The following is a 25,352-nucleotide window of genomic DNA, read 5'->3' on the forward strand; positions in this document are numbered from 1 at the left end:
AAGGTGGGGGCCAATGGCCTCAGCCACACAGCCCCAAGAAGCACAACCACCCCATCAGCGACCACCAAGCCACTTCAGGAAGCACCCTGGGCTCTCCCGAGCCAGGGCAATGGGGGGCCAAGGGCCTTGGCCACACCCTCCTGACATGCACAACCAGCCCAGTGCCAACCACCAAGCCGCAGCAAGAAGGGCCCTGGGTTCCTGAGCTGGGGTAGTGGGGGGCAAGGGCTAATGCCACATCCCCCTGACATCTGCACCCAGCCCAGCAATGACCAAGCCACCGCTGGAAGTCCACGAGTCTCCACTGCGGGAATGAGGGGGGGTGCCACAGGCCTCAATCCCACCCCTCCTCCTTCCTCCTCCTTCCATCCCATTTCCTTCTCCTTTCCCCCTGCCCCCTAACTGCTCCACAACAACATCATAGAATGTAAAAAACTAATCATATTAATTAAAATTTAAAAGTTGACTGACGGTTTTTACCAGTTTTTTCATTGCTTATAGACTTTTGGTATTCTTTACTCTGCAGTTTTCTAGTCACTCAGAATGTTAAGGGTAGGGCCAAGAATACACCTTTCCAGCAGGTTCCCTTGATGATTCTGATGTAGTTGGCCCATTGTCCACCCTTTGAGAACACTAACCTGGGATGTGTCTCTCCCTGCAGATATCCAGGATGTCCTCAGTAGTAGATGGGGCCCATCCTGAAAACTCTCCTGGTTCTCTGAAGCTTGGGATTTGCCTGTTTTCTTTGCTCTTGTTGCCTTTGCAACAGAAAACAGAGTGCCTACACCTGAAATTCTTGACCTCATCATTTTAGCAACCAAAGAGAAAAATCTTGAGCAGTAAATTTGCAGGAGGAATGGAATCGCCCCTCAGCAGTGTGGAAAAAGGGACCATAGAAATTTCCTTGAAGGTCAAAGTCATTGATGCTACTAATTCACCCTCCTTAATGTGGTTCTTTGGGAGACTGTGGACTCTCTGTCAGAAAAATGTGCACGTACATAAAAGCTTGCGTGTAACTGTAGAAGGTCCATGGACACCAAATAAAGAAGCTCTGATTTAGAGAAATCAAGGCAGACTGAACAACCAGGCACTGGGAGTTTTGATTTTTCTAGATCAGTGGTTTTCATCCCCAATAATGCAGCAAAATTATCTGGAAGCTTTTTAAAAAGCAAAAAAAAAACCCACCTTTTTTATTATGGAAATGTTAAACAGGCATAAAAGCAAAAAGCAAAGTATGATGAGCCCCGGTGTACCCACCACCCAACTCCAACAGCTGTGACAAACGGTCTGCACACCAGCAACCCCAGATATGCCACTTCATCTGTGGACACCTCACTGTGGACTGAGATTCAAAAAACTCTCCCATTTTTCACATACCACAAAACCATTGTCAAAATTCGTTTAAGTCATATGTAGTGCTCAGGTTTTCTCATTTACTTTTAAATATCTTTTGACAATACGTTCCTTCTACTCCGAATACAAAACAATGTCCACACATTGCATTTGGCTGATGTTTCTTGAGTCTATTTTTAACTAATTTATAGCAGCCCCACCTCACACCCTTCCCCGCCTTGGCCTTTATTTGTTGAAAAGCAGGTAGGGTTTTTTCTTTTCTTTTCTTTTCTTTTTTTTTCTTTTTTTCTTTTTCTTTCTTTTTTTTTTTTTTTTTTTTTTTTTTGCCTCAGTGCTTTCTCTCTGTATGTATATGTATTATTATTATTATAACCTAGTTGATTGCACATATCTATAGTTCTGTTTTTCAGTATGTTAGGACTTAGCCGTGGCCCAGAACCACGGAGGCAGCCTCTCCAGATGGCCCGGGCGTCCATGTGTAAATGTTTCCGTCCGCTGCTTCTCCCACAGCCCAGACTTTGACATCTTTGCGCTTCTCTCTAGGTGATAAATCAAGGCCCGGACGCCACTTCAAGTCTGCTGGAAGGTTGAGGGGTGTGCTCCGTGGGTCATTTGCAGACGTGGGGTGCGCAGGACAGCAAGAGGACGTGGTCGGCTGTGTCCTTCGGCGTTCGCGCCCCTAACGCACTCCCTCCCTTTTGCAGGCCCAGTCGCAGGAGCCCGGCCCGGCGCATGGAGCCATGGCCCTGCTCCCCGGGAACGCGGAGCCCCTCGGGGGCGGGGGCGGCGGTGGCCGCGGCGGCGGCGGCAGTAGTGGTGGCGGCGCGGCCCGCACCCGGCACGTCATCATCAACGTGGGCGGCTGCAGGGTGCGCCTGGCCTGGGCGGCGCTGGCGCGCTGTCCCCTTGCGCGCCTCGAGCGCCTGCGGGCCTGCCGGGGCCACGACGAGCTGCTGCGCGTGTGCGACGACTACGACGTGAGCCGCGACGAGTTCTTCTTCGACCGCAGCCCGTGCGCCTTCCGCGCCATCGTGGCGCTACTGCGCGCCGGGAAGCTGCGGCTGCTCCGGGGCCCGTGCGCGCTGGCCTTCCGCGACGAGCTGGCCTACTGGGGCATCGACGAGGCGCGCCTGGAGCGCTGCTGCCTGCGCCGCCTGCGCCGCCGCGAGGAGGAGGCGGCCGAGGCGCGCGCGGGCCCGGCGGGGCGCGGGGCTCCGGGCAGCCCGGCCTGCGCCCTGGGGCCCGGCGGGCGGCTGCAGCGAGGCCGGCGGCGCCTGCGCGACGTGGTGGACAACCCGCACTCGGGGCCAGCGGGCAAGCTCTTCGCCTGCGTCTCCGTGGCCTTCGTGGCCGCCACGGCCGTCGGCCTCTGCCTGAGCACCATGCCGGATGTCCGCGCCGAGGAGGAGCGGGTGAGCTGGGCCGGGGCGGCGGGGCCGGGGCGCGGCGGGGAAGGCGGCGGGGCGCGGGGGGTGGTGGCCTTCCGCGCGCTCGGGACCCAGCGTCACCTACTCTGGCTGAACGGCCGGAGCGGGGCTCTCGTTGGGCAGCCGCGGAGGCTGCAGGTCACCGTCGAGTTGACAGCTGCAGACGTGGTGTCGGGCCTTCTCCGCTGAGTCTCTCCAGCAGCTCAGCCCGTCACGACCGAAAGTTTGGACGCCGTGGAGCTGAACGGTTCGGTGTCTAAGGATCTAGGGAGCTGTGTGCTTTGACCCCACGTGCGGGCGTGCTTCAGGCCTGCAGGTCCAGGGCCGGCCCTGCTGGGCGCCGGGACACCTGCCACCCCTGCCCCCTCTGTCCTGTCTGCGCTAATCCGAGAGTACCAGCATACGACATGTGGGCAGAGATGTCACTGCTGGTTACCAGTGTTACCGTGCAGAAGGCCAGCGCTTGCGCACACTGGGCGTCAGGGAACATTCTCGAAAAGCTCGGGGAAGGACGATTTGCCCCGGGCCCACGGCCTGGGGTTTGTACTGTCTTAGTGGACGGATTTAATAGAGAAGAGGACACTACTGTTTGAACGGGCCGTAGCTGAGTGTTCCTCTGAAAAAGTCACACCTTCTGATGACCCACCAAATACCATGACGCAGGCCACCCACTGGCTGTCCCCCTATGACCCTCCCTCCCTCCCTCCCTCTGCAGGGCAGCTCTGTCAGGGCTTCAGAGCCTGTGGTGTCTGGAGCCCGTGCCCGGAGCTTACCTAGTCCGCTCAGCCAGTTTTTCAGAGACACAGTGAGGAGCTGAGTTGACCACGAGTGCAGGCACCTGGCTGCAGATTAAATTTAATGTATGTTCTAGGAAGTTGGTTTGGCTTTCCTCATCGTTTGAGTGTCTGGTGACTGAGCTGTTCTTTTCAGCTGTCTCAGATGGGCCCAAGTTTCTGGTTTTGCTTCTACAAAGATAGACCGGTTTGGATTTTCTAAGGAGCAATAACTCCATGCATTGTTCAGGAGGGGAAATCATTACATGAGACAGGGAAGGGGAGAAGTTAGGCTGCCTCCACTAGCAAAGTCATCCTGAGAGTCCCAGCCCTCACCCTTGCTGTCTGTCCTGAAGCCCCACATCCTCTCGGGGACGTCAGCTGGTCTCTCTCACAGCCTAGGTTCTGTTTTACTAAATCGCTTATCCGGTTAGACAGCAGAACCCTCTGTGTAGGGGGCCCTGGTAAATGCATGCCTACATTTTGCTGCTGGCATCAGCTGGCACAGCTTCTTCTGGAAAGCTGTCAGACAGCATGATGAAGGTCTGTGAGCATCTGTCTCAAGGATGTGTTTCAAAGCGTGGTGCAAACTGGAGCCGTCAGCTTGTGGACATGTTTGTACGGTAACAAAGCTGGAAGCTGGGGAGCACCTGAGCTCCTGAAGTAAATCATCCTCTGTCCCCTCGACAGGAAGTGGGGAACCAGGGAATGTAGGTGATTCACATGAAACGATGCTCAGCGCTTCTTATAATTAACTAAGTGCAGGTTAACCTGGCAGTGTGGTTCCTGTCTCGACTCTCAGACCGACCAAAATTAATGTCACCAGCTCTCCGTCCCTGATGCCAAGCTGCCGGTGAGAACACAAGTCTGTGCTCCCTGGTGAGCATTTTGGCAGTGTGTCTGAATGCTAGTTCTTGTGAAATAGTAATAGGTGTTGCTGTGTGGGAAACCCTGTGTGCTGCCAGGCACAGGCATGGTGGGTAGCAGGGCCTCTAGCACCTCCCATGAGATGCCTCAGGAGACCCTGACCCAGTGTCCAGCCCAGATGGCCTGTGAGGTCTCTTAGGTGCACCAGAGGATGAGGGCAAACCTGGGGCATCATCTCTGGTTTCAGTCCCACCACGATCGTGCCTCCCACACTTGGCTGTCCTTGGCTCTGCCTGTGGACGGAGTGAGGGCTCCCTGGGGCACTGTGGGGAGGAGGCACTTACAAGCAGGAGGTGTTGACACTACCCAGAAGGAAAACATCATATATTCCATCAAATTTTTCTTTCTAGTTTGGTGAAATGTACATAAAATTTACCGTGTTAACCACGTTAAGTGTGCTGTTCCGTGGCATTAAGTGCATTCGCACTGTTGCGCAGTCCATCTCCAGGACTCTTTCATCTTCACAACTGAAGCTCTGTCCCCATCAACCACTGACTCCCCGTTCCCCTCCCCCAGCCCTGCACCCACCCTCCTACCTCTGTCTCTATGAATCTGACGACTCTAGGGACCTCCCATAAGTGGAATCCTTCAGTATTTGGCTATTGGGACTGGCTTATTTCACTGGGCGTCATGTCCTGCAGGTTCATCCATGTGTAGCGTGTGTGAGAACTTCCTTCCTTGTTAGGGCTTGACAATGTTCCGTTGTGTGGATGGACCGCATTTTGTTTTTCTGATTCATCTCTTGCTGAACATTTGGGTTGATTTCACCTTTTGGCGGTTGTGAGTCATGGCACACAGGTATCTGTTCGCATCCCTGCTTTCAGTTCTTTTGGGTACATACCAAGAAGTGGGATGGCCAGGTCATGTGTTAATTCTGTCTTTAGGTTTTGAGGAATCTTCGTCCCGTTTTCCATGGCAGCTGCACCGTTAACCTCTTCCCAGGGAAGCTTCCTGGCACAAAGCAGAAAGGAAGAATGGGAGAGGAAAGCAGAGAAACTTGGAAACCTTTTATTATTTTCTTGTTTGTTGGGTTTTTCCAGGAGAACTTAACTTGACAGCCACGGGGCTAAAGTATTCTGTCTGTGATCTCTGATGTTAAATAAGTGGCTAAATGCTTGTCTTCAATTTTGAGTGTTCTTTCAAAGCATTCCTTTTCCCGTCAGGCTCTTCAGAGGCAGCGTTGACAGGCCTGGGTGGCCTCTGAAGTCGTGTGTCTGCAGCACGGATGGCTCTGTGACACCCCCACATCAGGCCGATGTTCTAATTGCAAGCACCCAATTTTCTTCTGGAAATGAGGAGTGGGCTAGCGGCGGCCCTTCCTTAGTGTCTGGTGAATTCGCTTTTGTCTCTAGCAGCGTTAGTGTTGATGGGTATTTTCATGTGTTGGTGCAAGAAAGCACAGAGAAAAGAAAGCTCAAGATTTCCCATTATTAAGGGAATTAAAGGAAAATGGCTCTGAGTTTCCTGCCGCTGGTCCTGAACGCCTGCTTGAGTGAGTGCCCCTCCCCAGGCTGCCTGCCCTTTGCTGAGCTGGAAGGAACTGGGACGCAGCGTCCTCTGAAGCCTCGCTCAGCTGGGGACGGCAAGTGGCTGCTTGGACCTTCCTTTCCTTGGAGACAGAAAGCGGGATGGGGGTGGGGGAGGCGCCTGGAGCCCTGTGCCTGCCCCTTGCCCTCGTGGTCCCCAGCCCCTCCTCAACCCACAGAGACCCCGTCTCACTTCTGGGTTGCACAGGCAGTGGGGTTTGGGTGCAGTGAAGGCCCATGTTCAGCCTCAGCCCTGCGTGGGGTGGTCCTGGCCAGGCAGGGGGCCACAATGCTGGTGTCATGGGATCTCTGGTTGTCACACGGGGACCACTTCCCATGTCCAGGACAGGCTGTGCAGTTCTTGAGGACGGCTCTGGCCACTGCCCAGGTTCACATCCAGTGGAGTGACTCAACTTCCAATCACAAGCTGCTGTGGGATTTGGTAGGTTAATGTCCAGGAAATGTCTGGAACAGTGCCACCTGTGGTCATCGGGAAGCAATGACCCAGTGTCGTAAGCTCTGTGCACCAGCTGCGGAGCAGTGTCTGGCTTTGGGGTCCTCGCCCCTCCATCCGCACTTAGAGGTCTGCTATGGACCAGCTTCCTCAGTGTCCACCTCTCCTGCTGGAGTCTGAGCTTGTGAATCTGGTTGGGCCCGTGGGATTCCCACTGTCCATGCAGCCCACGTGGGCATCAGCAAGGCCATCTGCAGAGGACCCCCAGGGCAGCCCAGTAGGTGCACACACCACCACTCACGTTTTCTGCTGAACGAGAGCTGGTTCCTTGCTTTTCTTCTCTTCAACTTAAACATCATTTATAGGATGAATGGATTTTTTAAAATCCTTATGAGATAAACTTTGAGGATGTTGAGCCAGTCAAAAAGGACAAATGCCACATGATTTCACTTACAGGAGGCCCCTAGAGAAGTCAGAGTCATTGAGACAGAAATTAGAGAGATGGGGACCAGGGCTGGGGAGGGGCTGGGGAGGTGGTGCTTGGTGGGACGGAGTTCAGCTGGAGACAGGTGCTGGAGTGGACAGTGGTAGCAGCTGCACAACAGCACGAATGTGCTTAGCACCACTGAACTGCACACCTGGAAGTGGTTATGCGGGTGTGTTTCACATTGTGTATTTTGCCACTAGTATCAACACATGTATCTGTGGGATGTGAGGAAATGCAGAAGCAGAGTGTTTGGTGTTTGGTTGGGGGCAGCACTGGGCACTCTGCCTGGCATTTAGTCTCCACTCACAGTGTCACTGCCTGTGGGATGTGAGTTGGGCATGACAGTGATGTGCTTTGGAAATTCATTCCACCTGTGGCCACGTCTAATTATCTGCACAGCCTGCCCTCCAGCAGGGAGTTCTCGGTTTACTAATGGCCAGCCCCCAGCTCTGGCGTGGCCCTTCACAGGTGCCCTCCATGTGCTCCGTCCCTCTGTCTTGTGCACCATGGGGTTGCCCACAGGGCTGCAGGGTCTGCAGTCTCAGCCACACCATCCCCATGGGCTCCGGATACAGCCCTCAGAGTCCTCCCCAGGCCAGGGGCAGGCGCACCAGTAGATGGTGGCACGGTCATGGTCCTGGTGTGTGTGAATGTGTGTGATGTGTGGGCTACCCCAGCTGAGCCCTGGCCAGAACAATGCAGAGGCCCTAGCCCTACCGATGGCTGGTGGAGGTCACTATAGGAGGGCAGCGGACACACAACATGTACGAGTGTATTAGTCCATTTTCGTCACTCATAACAAAATACATGGAACTGGGTGATTTATAAAGAAAACAAAATTTATTGCTTAAAGTTTCTGAGGCTGGGAAGTCCAAAGTCCATCTGGTGGTGGTGGCAATGACTCAGGGATCTCACATTGCAAGATGGTAGAAGCAGAGAGAGTGAGAGACAGACTCTCCTCTTTTAAAGCTCTCAGAACCACACCCCTGACCACCATTTTTAATCCATTCACTACTGCATGGTCCTACAATCCAATCACCTCTTCAGGGCTCCACCTTTCAATTACCATAATAGGATTTCCCACCCTCTTAACAGTCACAGTGGGGGCTAAGTTTCTAATACATAAAACTTGGGGGACACAATTCAAGCTTCGATGAGTTTTGGGGGGACATAATTCAATCTACTACAAAGGGGATGGAGATTGGTCTAGAACGAAGTAAAGCCTTGAGCAGAGCCCACCTGACACCTGTCTAAGGATAGGCACAATTCCCAATTTCCATGTGCTGTGTGGGAGGTTCTGGAAACATCCACTGCCCTCCCTGGAGCGTTGTGGACCCCTTAGGTGCTCCTGGACCCATATGCACAGAGTTCCTGAGACCCTCCCCCTGGATGGGTGGCCCACAGAGGTCGTCCAGAACGCACCTCCCAGAGCTCAGCTGCCCCACCCCTCTCCTGAGAGGAGGAGAGTCCCGGCAAATAGGGAGAGTTCAGAGGGGCTTTTCCGGGCACGGAGCTGGTGAGGCCACTCTGGAAAGGCTGTAGGGGGAGTGCTGGGCACAGCTGTCTCTGACTTTGCGGCCCCCAGGCCTGGGGTAGGCAGTTGGTGCAGACTCGTGACCCTGCACCTGCCAGGAGGACCAGCAGGCTGGTAGGAAGATCAGGTGAGCCTCGACTGTGCTCTGCACACCCCCTCCTGCAGCTTCCGCCAAAGACCCCTGCAGCCCGTGGGGGGGGGGGGTGGGCAGAGCAGGGCCTCAGCCACGGCACCAACCCACAGTTCTAAAGTAACAGTGGTGGTGGTGACATTAGGCCTGCTCAGCAGGGAGGTTTAGTTAAAAGGGAGCTCTTAATTGTGAGCGTTATTGCCGGGAGCTGGTCATGGGTCATAGAATTTGCTTCCTGCTGTCCCTGGAACACTGCCACAAACCACCGGCTCAAACCACACAGAGCCATTCTCTCACAGGTCGGGTGGCAGAAGTCCAAAATGGGTCCCCCTGAGCTAAAAATCAAGGTGTCAGCAGGTCTCATTCCTGCTGGAGGTTCCGTGAGTGTGATGGTTAATTTCAGGTGTCAATTCAACTCGAGTAGGGACACCTAGAGAGGTGGTGAACGTCACTTCTGGGTGTGTCTGTGGGTGTTTCCTGAGCGGGGAGGATCTGCCCTCAGAGTGGTCAGCACCATCCAGTCGGATCGGCCTGGAGAGAACAAAAAGGAGAGAGATGTCCCCTCTCTGCTGGAGCTGGGACGCTCCGGCCTTGGAACTCCAGGACTCGCACTGGTGGCCCTGGTGCTCAGGCCTTTGGCCTGGGCTGAGAATCACACCATTGGCTTCCCTGGTTCTGAGCCCACTGCCAGCACCCCGGCGTCTGCAGCCTGCAGAGGCTGTCATGGGATGTGTCCGCCTCCATAATTGCACGACCCAATTACTGTTGTGTGTATGTGGACCTCCCGTGGGTTCTGTTGCTTGGGAGAATCCTGGCTCACACAGAGGCTTGTAGGGGCCGCAACAGCTCCTGCGTGGCTCAAGTGTGGCCCCTTTCTCACCTTCAAAGTGTGTCGCTCCGGCCTCTGCTTCTGTCTCGTGTCCTCCTCTGCCTCCCGCCTCCCTCTCATATGGACTCTGTGAGGAAATTGGCCCCTCAGGTAACCCAGGACAAGCTCCGCCTCAGGGTCCTTGATTTGATCACATCTGCAGGGTCCCTTTTACCATGTGGGTGACACATTCATGGGTTCCAGGTGTCAAGATGTGGACATCTTTGGGGACTCTTGTCCAGCCTTCACGGTCATAAAAATAGTCAGGGGCAGCTTTCCGGCCGTGAGGTGGGGGCTGCCGTCTTGCTCACGTGTACGTGGCAACTGTGCTTCCCCCACCAGCTCCAGATGGGCCGGGCATGCATGTGCCATCCTGGCTCCCGACCTGAGGACTCGGACACCTGGGGGCCAGTGGGTGCAGGTGCCCAGGGAGGGCATGTGTCATGAGCAGCTCAATGGTGGCCAGGAGAGGCGGTGGTGGCTGCAGGGACTGGAAGAGCAGGTGCGATCACATGCAGCCTTTCCACGTGTTGAGATTACAGTGTCTGGTTGCTCATGGGCTTTTGGCCCCTCACAGCTCTGTGCAGCCATAGAACATGGAGCAGCGCAGGACCCGCTCCTTTTCATGCTTCTTACGTGTGCTCATGATCTGAGGCTCAGAAGCTGTAGGAGTTTTTTTTCATGGGGATTCCACCTCCTGTTTGAGGGTAGGAAAACCTGAAGCAATGACCTGGTGTTTGTGGTGTCAGGGTTGGCCATTTCAAAAATTATCGTAGTGTCTGCTGCAAGGCATGATGACTGTTTTGGAGATGGAAGATGAAATATTTGGGGAGTGAAAACCATGTTGTCACGTGCATACACCTAACTGTAACAAGACAGTGGAAAAACAGAGCTGCCCAGGAAACTCATGCAGCACACTCCAGTCCTAAATTGTCTTTAAGCAAAACATTTGCCACATGTCGCCAACAGCCCTGCAGGACCAGTGTCTTCAGCAGCACCAAGAATGCACCTTGCTCTGGGCACAGAGGAAGGAGCCAACCCCCAGCCCCGTCGGTCCCCCTCCCTGGGCCATGACGGGCAGGAGGTCGTGCCCGGGGCGCTCCTGCCTGTCTCGCGGGCTCCTTGGTGCCTTGGCGTGATGTGGTCGTCTGCTCAGCTGCCGTATCTTCCCAGAAGGAAAGGTTCAGTGACATCCCAGACCCACAGCATGTTGTGGCCAGGCCTCAGGGTGACTCATGCCGCTGTTTTCTCTCTCCTGAGGGGAGAGATTAGCAACCAAACCCTAAACATCTGTGGCCACAAAAAGTTATCCTGAGCCCTCTGACCCCCAAAAAGTACATTCTGAATGAAATCCCGCCCGGTGCACTCGTGGCTTCCCTATCTTTCCTGGGAGAGGTGGTCTCGGTGCTGATGATCCGTAGACTTCCCGACCATTCCCAAATTGGACAGTCTCCCCCCAGCAGACAGGGAGACATTTAAGCCCAGGGGTTAGAGGGGTCAGAGGTCAGAGGCTGCGCGTGGGTGTGGATGGAGGTTCAGTGATGAGGGGACTTCTCCACGCTCACGCAGACCCAAACCTCCTGACCCAGCCCCCGGCCGGAGCCCCCACTGCTGTCTGCTCCCTGCACACCGCACGCGGTGTGGGCTTTCCCGGTGTAGGGCACCCTGCGCTGCACTCACCGACTCGCCGGGGCGCCTGGGGAGCACACGGACCAAGCACGGGCCCTGGCTGCTGTCGGCCCTCACAACTGTGGAACACTCCGGAGCAAAGCACTGCATCTCCCGAGAGGCGTGTGTTTGGGGGGAATTAGGTGGTGATGGCCACAATGTGTGTGTCTGTGGGGTCAAATGCGCTCTCGGGAGTCAGGAAATGCCCAGGCACTGGCTTCTGGGCCGGGAGGGTGCTGCATCACATCGTCTGTTTTGAGTGATTCAGAACTGTTTGGAGAGACAGGTGCACAGAATTTTTATTCCAGCAAATAGCTGCAAGGTTCCTTCTGTGCGGTGGCAGCCGGCATGTTGCTTGGAGACGGTGCTGAGCGCCCGCCTTGGCCTGGCTGGCGGCGGGAACACGCTGTGCCAGAGAACAGCCTGTCACCACTGAAGGTTTGCAGGGTGGAGGTTGTGTTTTTCAAAATCCATCGCTTCCTCTTACGTTTAGGCAGATAATTGGCTCTGTAAGTCGATTTTTCCTTTAAACTCACATGATTAAATTAAGACCAGTATAATTAGTTATGGATTTTATGATTGGGGTTTCAGCTATTGAATTCGCCAAGAAGGTTTTGTAACAGCATCAGAAGCTGGGGACAAAGTCTCGTCTGCAGGTGGGACACGTTGCTGACGTGGGGTTTTGTCAGCTTCTTGCTGGAGCAAGAGCTCTGTGCTTCTGGGCTGTTAGGGTTCTCCAGAGAAACATAAACAGACGTGCTGTAAGGAGTTGGCTCACACAGCTGTAGAAGCTGAGCAGTCCCCACTCCGCAGCCAGGCAGGAGGTACCCGCTGCTCAGGAGAGGGTCCACCTGTGTGTTCTGCTCAGGCCTTCATCTGATTGGGCCAGGCCCACCTCTGTGGGAGAGGGCCATCTGCTGTCCTTGGTCTGCCGGTTCAAATGCCAGTCTCATCCGAAAACACCTGGAATAAAGCCTGGCTGAGCACCTGGGCATCCTGTGGCCCGGTCAAGTGGACACGGAGCCCACCATCTTGCAAGCTCCAACTTCACCGTCACACTCCACTGTGTGCTGTGTGCCTGTGTGGGGTGGCGGACGTCTGTTCCTGGTGCATCACGAGGTGGGCCCTGTGAGGTGACAAGGCACATTTTCCAGCATCAGCACAAATGTGTGTTCTGTTGGTCACAGCCTGTCCTTTGGGTAATCTCTGGGGAGCCTGTGCCAGCCCTGATGGGTCTGAGCACCAGGCAGGCAGGGGGTCTGCATCAAGAGCTGATTCCTCTGGAAGGAGCAGGCAGAGGAGCTCCCAGGAGCCAGCATCAGGCCCAGGGCTCTTCCCATCCACAGTGGTGGGACAGTGCTGTCGGGGTGGCTGCGGCAGATCCAACCTGGGGTCTCAATAAGAGCAAGCCTCCTTCTCCTACATCAGTGTCCAGGGTGGGTGGTGCTGGGCCAGTGAGCAGCTGTGTACAGTCAGCCTTGGTGACCACCTTGCCCCAAAGGCTCCCACTGCTGTTCCCACCCAGCTGAGGCAAAAGCAAGTGGGGGGTGGGGCTCCATGTGGAGCCACTGCTAAACATCTGGCATCTTACGTCTCTGTTTACTGAAAGAAAGACCGAGAGGTCGACACCGGCCAGCAGTCTGTCTGCCACCACAGCCACCATTGGCAGCAAACTGAGGCCCTGCAGTGGGAGATGTCACCTCATTCTGCCTCTGCTCAGGGCTCATAAACGCAGAAGGTGCACAGCAGGGGCAGGGTCTGCCACTCGGCCAGAGCTCAGGGCACTGCAGTATCACTGCACAGATGGAGGCCTGGCTGGAGTTCGGGGTACTGCAGGGTCACTGCCCAGATGGAGACCCAGCCAGAGCTCGGGGCACTGCAGAACCACTGCCCAGATGGAGGCCTGGCTAGAGTTCGGGGCACTGCAGAACCACTGCCCAGATGGAGGCCTGGCTGGAGTTCGGGGCACTGCAGGGTCACTGCCCAGATGGAGGCCCAGCCGGAGCTCGGGGCACTGCAGAACCACTGCCCAGATGGAGGCCTGGCTGGAGTTTGGGGCACTGCAGGGCCAATGACCAGATGGAGTCCCAGCCAAGCTGTAGGTTCCCAGGACCTCCATGAAATGGGTTTGGTTGGTTCGTTTTCCTGTTTGCAAAGGCCTGGTCCAGGAGTGGGCGAGGCCAGTGGCAACTGATGTGGGCTCGCACAGCACAGTGGCAGGGCCTCATGCTGGGGTCAAGGCACCTGGCACAGGGCTGACTGTCCATCTCTCTTCTGTGCAGTGAGGAGCAGGACTCCTCCTGGGTTGCTGAGAGGTAAGGTGAGCGCCAGTTGTACTCAGGAACTCCGCAATTGCACCTGCCTGGCCCCACACCCTTCATGGGGACCCAGCCCCACCACACTGCCCAGATGTGGTGTCAGAGGACGCAGATGGCCATCGGTGCCCATGGCTGCCGTTGTCACGGGAGGCCCTGCTGGGACACTTGTGGAGTCCCTAGAAGCAGCTGGAAGTGAATTAATTTACTGGGCAAGGGATGAAGACAGAACTCAGGGCACTTTCCCCTTTACTTCCTGCACAAATTTGGCAGTGAAAAAATAGGAGATTTGTGTTTTCGATTTTCGCTTTAGTCTGGAAAAAAAAAAAAAAGATAAGCTCAAATGCCTAGAAAGAAGCTACGGTATTATTTTTCCCCTAGTCTATCTGAGATCTTTGGTCTGTCTTCTCTATCACCATAAGAAGGAAATTGGGCATCAGTTAAGTTCGCAGACTCGGTGCAGACACAGGGCTCCAGCCCCAGCTCTTGTTCTGGCTGCTGCAGGACAGTAAAACATCTGTTTCTCCTTCCTGAGCCTCAGTTTCCTCATCAGTCTAATGCAGATTCTTCAAAGCATTGAGATTAAGTTGAATAATTCATGTGAATTGCTCTGGGCAGTGCTTGCAATCAGAATTAAGTAAGTGGGACTCTTCCTACCCTTCTGCAGAGGAGGACACCAGAACAACACGGGGGACCCTAGGACAGCAGCCAGGGGCCTTTGTGCACAGCACAGAGTTGGGGGAGCAGCCCCTCCATGTCTCTCCACAGGTTTCTATAAAACAGCAGGAGCTGTCGGTTCACAGAAACAACAGAAAAGCTAATCATAAGGGGCTAGCTAGAAGGAAAGCCAGGCCACCAGAGCCCACTCACCAAGAAGGGACCCCCCTCCACCCCCAGACAGTGCTTTCCCTGAGATTTCCAAGAGCAGGGGGAAGTGTCTGGTGTCCCGGCTCTCCCCACCTAGTGGTCAGTGGTGCAAAGACCACTGCCAGGGCCTGGGGAGCCAAGGCGAGGACTCTAAGGAGAAGCCCCTTCCTCACCCTGTCCTCTGGGAACTGCCTCAGTCCCCAGGGTCTCCCAACCCCCACCCCAGCCCCGAGGGGAGGGCTGCCCTGACCTGCTGGTCAGCCTTGGACTTCGCAGAAGCCTCCGGCCTCTCCTGTGTCTCTGAACTGAGGATTCATGGCACTGGGTGTGGGCCCGTGTCCTGCCCCCGTGAGTGGCCCTTCTCAGAGCCCTGCTGGTCCCGCCATGGGGCCCTGAGAGGGACGGAGAGAGGAAGAAAAGCCAGGGGGAAGTAAACAGAGAAGTGGGGGCCCCTCGGGAGCTCCCCTGTGGGCAGAGCGTCCCCTTCCCCTCTTCTGGGTCCTACCAGCCTGGAGGCTCCAGCGGACAGGGAGTGGGAAGGACACGTCAGGTCAGGAGGGAGGAAAGGACGGACAGACGTCCTTTTCCTTTCCAGTGTGGGTGGGAGTCGTCCTGCTCAGCCTGGGAGGGGCGTTGGAATGCTGAGAGCTTGTCGGAAACACATGGAAATAGAAGGATTTCTCCAAGTGAGTAAACTTTCATTGCCTCCCAGAACTTCCCTAAATAGGATCATGTAATTTTGACCCATAAGCTGCATTTTGAAGGGAACTAAATTCATCCAATTATAAATGCATCAGGCACCCCCAGTTGAGAAAACAGACCTGAAAAGTTGGAATTCCGATGACTTTAGGCTCCGCTTGAGCCTGAAATATTAAAATATAACATGAAGGGAAAAATACAAATGAAAATAAAAATAAAGTGTAACACGAAGGGATGTTTTTAATAAGAGGATCTTATCTGTTGTCATTCAGCAAAGTAGCTATTTCCAAATGAGAAGCTTGTGCTGTTTATTTGAGCAAAAATCCTCACTTGTCAGGCACCCGTGAGAAGCAGGGTACGGGCTTGGAGTGCGGAGGACGCGAACCGTGAAGCCCCCGCGAGCCCGCGGGCCCTGGAGGCGCCTCCGCGTGAACCCGGGGGCGGAGTCACCAGTTCTGCCACCACACGGGGACGTGAGCGCCTGAGGACCAGGCCCGCTGCTTCCACGGGGGCGCTTTGTCGGCTAAGCTTGGGGCAGGCTCAGGGAGACGGCCAGACCTCAGGCGCCATCCAGGGCCACGGGCACCAACCAGCCCATGTCTGTCCAGCCTGAAGAGCAGGCCAACCTTCCAGATGTGTTTTCCCGGCCGCAGCGGTAGTCCTTTTGTCATGGAATGGCTGGGGACTGCACAGCCACACACAGCTGATGTGCTGAGGGGCGGTGACCCTGGGGTGACTTCTCATTGCTATCATCTGGACGCCCCCTATGCTGTGGGGACCACGGCTCATGCATGGACTGGCGGCCAGCCTGGTTCCCAGTGTCGTAGCCCTGAGCATCCTCTGAAAACATCCCGATATCTGCCTGCACAGCGGGCTGAGGTTGTAGTGTTCCCGTGTTTCCAGTTCTTTCTGCTATAACTGATGTTGGGGTGAGCGTTCCTGTCCACCAATTATTTCCGTGGATTTAGTGGCTGCTGGTGGCAGGCTGCCCATGTTGTGCCTTCGAGGCCATGTGATTCTGTGCCAGCTCATCCCCGTGTCCGCATCCCCGACCGTGGTATTGCCCTGCCAGTGCTGAGATCCTTATAAAAATCAGCCGGTCTTTCTAAAACAACCATCTCATGGCTATTTAAGTTTCTGTTCCATCACCAGGAGGTAACCATATTTTCAGTTTTCTGCTATTTGTGCTTCTGAGACCTTCCTGGTCTTCTTCGCTGACTTTGCTTGGGTGGTTCTGTTCCTCTTACTCTGCAGTGGCGTTCAGGTGTGTCCCCAGCACGACCTTGCATGCAGCCTGCTGCTCCCCCGAGGGCCTCCTGCGCACCCGGATGGCTACAAGCCTGCTGATCGCGGTTGAATGCATCCACTGAAATTGCCAAAGGATTAAATATCGTCTTTTAAAGCCTATCATCAACTGGAAATTTCTGGCAACCACGGTGTTGAGGGCAGCGGTTCCATACCATGGAAGCCCCCCCCCACTTTCTCCCTCTCCCAGTGTTTGCGTCCAAAAACTTTCTCTCCTCTCACAGTCCTAGTCATCAGGCGTATTTTCAGCACCTGCTGTTAGGCTGGGGAAACGACATGCGCCGAGCATCGAACAAGATCATTGCAGTTTGCAGCGGTCCTGAAAGTCCCCAGCCAGTCCTGGACCAATGCTGCCCAGAGGGCTCGGCAGTAGACCTGCGTTCAGGGATGAAGTGGCCAGGGCAGGATGATGCTGGCCTCACAGTGCTGGCCGCCCTCTCACAGGCAACCCTGGAGCAGGCGCTGGAAAACGAACAGAAACGTAGGACAGACGTGGTGTGTGGTTGGAGTGGCCTGTGGTCCAGGGATCGGTGGGTCGGGGTGTGTTACCACAGGTGTAGCTTGTAGGGAATGGATGGGGAGGGCAGGACGGACCATTTTGGGAGATAGAATCCCAACATAGATGTTGGCGGTAAAAACGTGAAAAGCTTAAAATGCATCCAGGCCTGAGACTGTCACCTGAGAAATGAGGTTGCAGGGAGGACAGGAGGCCTTGTGTGTGCTGTGTTTCCTGCGGTGCTGCGCTGCAGGAGCCAGCCTGGCCTGGCATGGGCTTCGCCCGCAGCAGGCTGAAGACCCTCAGGCCCCATCCCAGAAGGACACGAGGGTTCTGGCTGCCACCTGGATGTCTGTGTGCCCTCCATGGCTGTGTGGCTGTTTGTGGCCTTTTCTCTGGGTTCTCGTGTTCCCTCTTGGGCCTGTTTGGGGACACAGAGCCTCTGGGTGTCTTTTCATTGCTCTGTGTCCCTGAGAGAGGAGGAAGGCGCGGCAGAGGCAGCCCAGACTTCTGGTTTCTTTCCCAACCAGCTCGTGCCTCTTTAGGTCTCAGGAGTGGGGTGTCCCCTGGTAGCAGAGGCCTCCAGGAGCTGCACCCTATGGAGTCAGCACCTCAGAAATCCCGGCAGTGAGTCAGGAGTCCGCCTCCAACCCCTGACCTGGGCAGGTTTTCCTCGTGGGGCGTCTCTCAGGAGCGCAAGCTCCCTGGCCACTGAGCAGCCGCAGACCTGGGCCCCAGCCTATGCCATTAGCAGGGCAAAGGCACCCCCTGTGGGATGTGTTTGCTGTCCTCCTGGGGGTTTGTCGTATCTGGAGTAGCCTCTGACCTTTTAAAAGTCATCCCACAAAGCACTAGAGTGGGTGGCAGAAGGATCTTGGGTTTCTGTTCACAACTGCTGGTGTGGTCAGCGACCCAGTGGTAGCACAGGTCCGACTGCATGTGGTGGTGTCGTGGGGCGTGGGGCAGCAACACAGAGACACGGGGACATGGCTCCAGCTCTGATGGCTGTGCCGGCATCTCTTCGCGTTTGTTCCAGTCCCAGAGAGAGCCCGGGCTCGCAGGGGGCACAGCCACTCTCTGTTCAGTGACTCCATCTGTGAGCACAAGGGTGGTGTCCGTGTCAAACTCCTTTCTCTTTGAGCTTTTCATGCAGTTTTTTAGACAATGACATCGTGATGTGCTTGGCGTGTCTCGAACTTGGGGAATACTAGGCTTTGTATCAGAGAAGTCTCTGTTTTCACGTAAACTGACCTCGCTGGTGGCTTTCGCATGACAGCCAGAGGGAGGTGAGCTGCAGTGGGACGTCCTCTCCCACAACCACCACGGGTGGAGGCCGAGCAGGGACGTGTCACTAGGATTGGCAGTGACATCATGGTGATGTCATAGTGACATCAGTGTCCTGTGGCCAGGAGAGTCCTGAAACCAGCATCCCTTGTCCTCGATGGCACTTCTGGGGTGACTGATGTGCACACTGTGAGTAGCACCAGCAGCTCGGAAAGACGGGAGCGGGCCGCGTCCCCATGGGTCCCACCCGCTGGGGGTCCCAGGCTCTGCTCTTGAGATGGCTCAGGCCACCATCAGGGACAGAAGTGTCCGCGAGCCCGGCCTGCCCGTCCCCGGCTGCCCAGTGCTCTGAGCAGAGGGGCAGGTGCCGCTTTCCTGCTAAGCCCAGTCAGAAAAGGCCCCCGACTCCACAGGAGCCTGGGGGCTCGTTCGCGGGCAACGGGTGCAGCCAGCATCGCACTGTAAGAGAAACCCAAGCTCCTGAAGGTGCGTGGAGTCCCCATGCCCTGCCCATCCACCATCCTGAGGAAGCCGGGCTAAAACCCAAAGAGACAGGCCCAGCCCCAGAGCTGCAGCAGGTTCCGAGGACAGTCCACGAGCGCTGTCCGCGAGCACCAGGGAGATGCTGTGGACAAGGCAGGACTGGCCAGGCACAGGCGAGCGAGCAGCAGCAGCAGTTGACAGCTAAAGGGACAACAGTGGTTGCGAACTTTGTGCCAGTGTTTGACCCAAATCGAATTCAGATTTATGACTTGGAACTGCTCTCTCCAGTGAGGACACCTCCCTGTGTACTCACAGGGGCTGTTGCGGTCGTCTGTGAGTGTCTGGTTCACCTACCTGCACCTGGAGGTGTCAACCTGCACCCCGAGGGCAGGTTCCCGCCCCAGCACACATGCTGCACAGCAGGGACAGTGGATGAAGGAGGGTCCCTTGAGTGCGGGCACGCTGGCCGTTGTAAGCACCACACCGTACCACACCGTCCACCATCTCCCGGGGCTCCAGCCTGCATGGCGCCGCTGGTCACTGGTCCTGTGTTGTCTTTAGATACCAGCAAAGGCTTCAGGTGGGATCCTTCAAAGGACCAGGCCGCTTCAGCGATGGCACAGGTATGTTTTCTTCTTCACACGTTAGAGCTCAGAGCCAGTTCTGAAGTGTGCACAGGAGTGACTGACAAGAGTGCTTCTGTGCAGATAACTTGAAATGAGCACATTCATTATTTCTGTGTAAATGGCTGTTGTGCTATTTTTAAACAATTGGTTCTCTTAAGTAGATTTAATATATCTCTCCTACTTTTTTGCTTGTGTTTGACTATATGAGCCCTTTTCCACAGATAATTGAAAAGAATAAACCTCAATTCAGTCCATAGTCAAATTGTTATAAATTCATAGTGAGGGGAGCTAATAAATATTTTCCTTCAGGTCCTTGTGGGAGCTAAAGATAAAATCTGCACACACCGTCGTTCATGAACGAGTAAACCAGTTAATAAGGATAAGTCTTCTCTGTAGGATTTCACCTTCACAGTGTCCAGTCTGAAGAGGTGAAGCTCGTGGCTCTGCGGACGACTCCCTGCAGCTGAGGAAGACACTCTGGCTGAGGGTTCCGCAGCTGCTTAGGCAAATGGGTGCCCCAGAGAACTGGGATGAGTGTCCGGAGAACACCCAGACAGAGGCCCAGGGGACATGCAGCATTCAGGAATTTAATTGCAGGCTGCATAGACTCCAGGACAGCCAGACTGGATCCTCAGGCCTGCTGGTGGGCCGAGCCTGCCGTCTCACTCACAGAGCCCAGTGCGCACAGGTCTTCTCTGTGCCTCCTGCTCAGGTGCTGTGGCTCAGTCTGCCAAGAGTGGTGGCACTGTTCCTAGAGTCAGTGGTGCTCCTTGGCAGGCTGCTGCCACTGAATCTTTGATGCCCTAAAATGAGAAAAGCAGGGGTGGGAGCCCGTGTCCCGTGTCTCAAGAGCACCACTGGCAGCTGTCACCGACTGCCCCACGGCCCCGTCCCTGAGGAATCGTGGCCTGGTCCTTCTGTTTATTTTCACTAGAAAATCAAAACAGAGTCAGTGCCAGTGGGAACCGCATCCACAGAGACCATGCCTTCTAAGGACAGCTCCCAAAACCGCTTACTTGCAGAAGTTGGGTGGCTGCAGCACCTGGTGTCTGCAGCAGCCTGGCTGTGTCCTGACTCCCCTCTGGGCCGCGGCCAGCACACCATGGGACCTCCTGGTCCACGCCAACCCCACCTGGCGCCCTGTGCGCCATGCATGGCCTCACTGCTGTAGGAACTGGTTCTTCCCAATGGCGTCATCAACTGTGGGGGTTCTCCTGGTGGCCTTGGTGCTACTGTGTATTGAGGACGTGCTGGGAAATGTGCGATCAGTCTCATTCTGCACAGATAGCCACCAATGATCCCTGTGTTCGTTCCCTGTTTGTGCCGTGTTCGCCTTGGGCATTGTGCTGCAGGTCCTGCCTCAGGCCCTTCATCTCGCAAGTGCTGCAGGGAGTCCCCTGCGACAGCCTGTGTCCAGTTGTGCTGCCGTCCATCGTCCAGTTGTGCTGCCGTCCATCACAGGGCAACACTTAACCTATTCAGCCACTCTCCCTTTAACAGTGAACATTTACATTCCTATTTTTTTTTTTTTTTTTTTTGCTAATAAAAATAAAACCTGGGCTTTTGGTTAGGAAATGGTTACTGCACGTGTGTATCTCTTCTCACCCCCTAAACTCACCTGAAGTGAGAATAGAGGGAGAAAAAAGTGTAATTCCATAAGGACAGTGCAAGTATCAATGGATATAATGCCACATGTGGGTTTTTGGCATATTTTTGAGAAAGAAGCTGGGGGCTGTGTCTGTGTCTCTGTCTGTGGAGAGAAGCCCGCAGGAGACTCCATGTGGCCCCATAGGCACTTGGAGGTTCCAGGTGCTCAGACAGCTGCAGGTGAGACTGAGGCTGAAAATGGAAGTGACACCATTGGAGGTGGGCCCAGCCCTGCCCACCTGCCTCCTCCCAGGAGACCTGAGGCTTATAAACCAGACTCGATGGCCCCAGATTTGGGGTTTGGGCGCAGCATTGGCTGTGATGTTCTGGGGCTGCCACAAGCGCTGGGGAGTATCTGCCTGTGGACCCCCAGGTTCCGCCAGGATGCAGTCAGACAGACATACCCTGGCAGGAGCCAGAGGGCCTTCTCTGGAGGAACTGGACACTTCAAAGGGGAAAATGTCACTCACTAGCACTCAGGGACCTGGCAATGGCCACCTGTTGTGAAGCTCGGCAGCCATCCAGCCTGCTCCATCAGGCTTGCAGCATGCCAAGCAGCATCATAGTGCCCCAGTGTCAAGGAAATGAGGCATTTAGGGAAAGACCATAGCATGAAAGACAGACCCCAACAAAGAAAAGCACGGAGGTTGGAGGGAACAAACACTATGCAGGAAACGTAAGAAAGATTCAGGAATCATAGTCAGTCATCTGAGAGTGCCAGGAGGAAGTAGCACGTCCACAAAACAAGAGCAAGACACTGTGAAAAATGAACCGAGAACAAAGAGGGGCCCTTAGAAATTACAGGTAGGATTACCTTAATTGAAAAAGAAGTAGTGCACATTTTGGAGGATGAGATACAACCGAAGACAAATGAAGAGGAGGAAGAAAAGGTGAGACTCAGAAGGTTAATCGAGAGGTCCACTCTTGCCCATGGAGTCCAGAATGGCAGAGCCCGGAGGAGGAATGTCAGGGAAGAAAGAATGTTCCAAAAGCTTCCGTGGAGAGAGGGAAGAAATGAGGTTCCACATGAAGGGAGAAGGTGGATGCACTGGACCTTGGGACAGCGGTGATCAGAAGGGACAGTGCCGGCCACATGCTGTTCTGACCTGGAGCAAGAGTTTGGAGTCCCAGGCATAGGAAGTCGCCTGGAAAATAAACTCATTGATTTTGACATCTGAGCATTTGGATGTTTGAGCATTGGGAAAAAATATGCCATCATTCATAGAAAGTTAGGCAATTTATAGTAAAGCCATAAAACTTGAGGAAAAACAAAACATCTTATGAGAAAAATGTAATTGTAGTCACCAACTGCACCGTCTGCATGTGAAAAATAATTAAGAGTGTAGTTGTCACTTGGGCAGAGCACACGCTGTCCTTTCTTATGGCTATTCACCAAGACAGGACGTTGCTGGTAGGACCAACCAGTCACACAGACGGTGCCCACATGGTTCCAAGCAGAGTGAGTTACAGGCCAAGGATGGGAGAGTGCATCAGACAGCCCCATCCAGGCCCATGCCTTGGGGACTGGTGTTGGCCCCAGAGCAGCCAGGGAAGAGCCAGGGCAGGGACTAGTGCTCTGGGAGCATAGGACTGCGGCCTGCAAGGAGGCCTCGCCCGAGGGCTGGGTGAGCCTCAGCACCCTCTCAGTCAAGCACAGCTCAGAGCCCGCAGCAGAAATCTCCCTCTTCCCGGGGCCCTGCCCCTTCAGTGGACAGGGCCCTCCAGGACCCCTGGCTTCTGCTTCTAGAGTCACTGTCCCCATGTACCTCTTCCATGGGGTTTACACGCAGAGCAGATCCCTACACTCAAGGAAGCCTTAGCTGGTACCTTCCACACTGTAGGTGGGGAAATGAGCCCCAGCTGCCCTGGCACTTCCTGAACCCACCGATGTCCTCCCAGGATTCCTGATGGTGGAACCAGTGGGTCAGGCCCCCCGTGACCTGTTACCTGAGCTTGGACTGCTGACTGCCCCTGCCTGGGCCCTGCTGGCCTCTGACCCTCCATCCCCCTGCCATCCACACACCCACACACTGTCATTCCCCACACCCTGACGTTTCCATTTCCAAAACCCCGCTCCCTCTATGTCTCCACTGTGCCCATGCAGGCCACCCTCTCTGCCAACCTCAGGCAAAAGACCACAGCTTCCCCACCGTGTGGCTCCACTGAGGGCCGCTGGGCTCCAGGGGCAGCTGCAGCCCGTGGGCTGATTAAAGGGAACCTGGACATCCGTGAGGACGCGAGCAGAAGCCGAACGAGATGAACTGGCAAGGGGAGGCTCTTCCTCACTGGCTGAGCCAGGCCAGTTGTGGATTTCCTGCCAAGCTGATTCTGGCCACATGCGCCGAACCTGTCCAATTGCGATAGACAGGGGCTGTCTTCCAGGGTGAAGCTGCAGACCCAGGCCCTCCGACTGGCCTCCACGCTCCTCACTGAGAGCACGCAGGTGGCTTCCCACCTCTGGATCCCACGGGTGGGCTCTTTCCAACCACGGGACTGACCTGGCTCCCGGCGGTTCAGGCTCTAACCCTGCAGCTGTGCCAGGACCTTCTGGGTGGGGCTCAGACACAGGCTCAGCCCCATGCTCCCCACCCCACAGGTCCTCAAGCCCCCAGGACACACGGTTTGTCTCCCCTCCCCCACCACGGGGTTGGGGGGCAGCCATTATTCCCCCGAAAGGCTCCAGTGGGGAGAGGCAGTATTGCCTGGTGATTAGGGCAGTGTCCTTGGGGTCAGACAGCCCGGCTTAAATCTCAGGGGACTCAGCTGTCCAGGGGACTCCATCAGGAGTGGACATGGGGACAGAACACAGAGTATGCAGGAAGGGTACGTAGGAAGGAGACACGCCTGCAGGGACACAGCAATAGGGACATGGGGAGGGGACACAGGAAGGAGACACACATGCAGGGACACAGGGATGGGGACACAGGGACAGGGATGCAGAGACGGTAGAGGTGGACCTGGCCAGCTGCATTTGGCCTGAGCCAGGTGGGTGGAGCCTGCTGTGGGAGCTCAAAAATGTCCATCAGGGTTTCAGCCTGCATCTAGGTTCCCACGGGCCTCGTGTCCTGAGGACCCTCCTGACTCGAGGGTTGGGGTCCCAGCAGGGAGCCCCAGATGACGGCTGGGACACCCAGGCCATTTGAGCTCTGACTGGTGAGGCCTTTTGACCTCTCCCATGCTGACACGGACAAGAAAACTGCAGGATGAGGTCAGACCCCACCGATCCTCCAGGCTGATGACTGGAGAGAATCCTCCAGGGGGCTTGGAGCAGGGTGCCCCAGGCAGGCTACCCCCACCCCATCCCCGCCTGCCTGGTGAGGCTCAGGAGTGACGGGAGCCTTTACACTAATCCACCAGCACACCCCACCAGCCATGAGCACTGTCAAGACTTGACTGTGGTCAGGGGTAAGCCTCAAAAAGAGCTGGGACAAGGTGGGGGTGGGGACTTAGTGTTTAGAAGGCACAGAGCATCAGGTTTAGGGGATGAGAGTTCCAGAGAAGGACAGTGGTGATGGCCACACAACATTATGAAGGTGTTTAATACACAGAATTTTACACTTAAAAGTGGTTAAGATGGTAAATTTTATGTTATATGTATTTTACCACAAAAAAAACAAAATCTGGGATAAAACCCCCACCCCAGACCTAGACACCTGGGAGTGGGGCCCTAGACACAGCAAAAGCTAATGGTCTCCATTCAGCATCATGAGCGCCAGCTGGGCAGATGCAGCCGTGGGAACCCTTTAAACTCACCAGGGGAAGCCACCCTTGGCTATGAGGGACGGGGCAGGGGACGGGGCAGGGGCCGGCGGGGTGCTTCTAGCCGTAGAGGCTCCACATCCAGGATTCTGGCATGTGAGTCCTCAGGGAGACCCTGGATGCCCCACTGGGGGTCCTCCTTGCAGACCCTCTGACTGTCACCAGCTGCCCCTGGATTTGAACCAAGGGGCCGCTGCCTGCCACTCCACACAGGGAGCCCTTTCCAGGGACGCCATCCCGCATCAAGTTGAAGGAGAGAGGGCCATGGGAGGCCAGGGCCCGGACTAAGCTTGGGTTGGGCAGGTAGGACAGGAGCATCTTTGTGACAGAATCAGGAATGGGGACAGCCTCAGGTGCAGAGGCTGGCTGGGAGCTAGGCCCCTGGGAGCAGATGTGCTTGGCACATGCAGAGACCATCGTCCACTTCACTGCATGGGGCAGACAGGCAGACTGCCCACCAGGGTGGGGGCTGTCAGGTGTGGCTCTGTTTCTTAGTGACATAGGACAGAGGTGTCAGCTGAGAGCCAGGTGGGGCTGGCCCACCGTCCACTCAGTGCAGCCCCTCACCACCGGGGGCCCTGTGACCTCAGGGATACCTGCCCTTTCTGTTCTCCCAGGCCCACTTGTGCCCCCGACCCACCATTACAAAGGGGTCCCTGCCCCTCCGCTGTGCTCACCCGCTGCTGCAACCAGCAGAGCTCAAAGGCATGCAGGTGCGGGAAAG

The 25,352-nt window shown here is 55.5% G+C and overlaps 1 protein-coding gene across 1 annotated transcript in view; it reads left to right on the top strand.

The window, feature by feature from the left end:
• Positions 1–2,085: 2,085 nt before the first annotated feature.
• The window catches only part of KCNG2 (potassium voltage-gated channel modifier subfamily G member 2), a 33,228-nt gene continuing 9,961 nt past the window's right edge, over positions 2,086–25,352 (top strand). The window contains exons 1-2 of the mRNA XM_063076697.1: positions 2,086–2,114; positions 2,168–2,765. Coding sequence (XP_062932767.1) covers positions 2,086–2,114; positions 2,168–2,765 — 627 coding nt within the window. The remainder of the gene's footprint in view (positions 2,115–2,167; positions 2,766–25,352) is intronic.

The sequence above is a fragment of the Cynocephalus volans genome, chromosome 13, assembly GCF_027409185.1.
Source record: "Cynocephalus volans isolate mCynVol1 chromosome 13, mCynVol1.pri, whole genome shotgun sequence".
Lineage (NCBI taxonomy): Eukaryota > Metazoa > Chordata > Mammalia > Dermoptera > Cynocephalidae > Cynocephalus > Cynocephalus volans.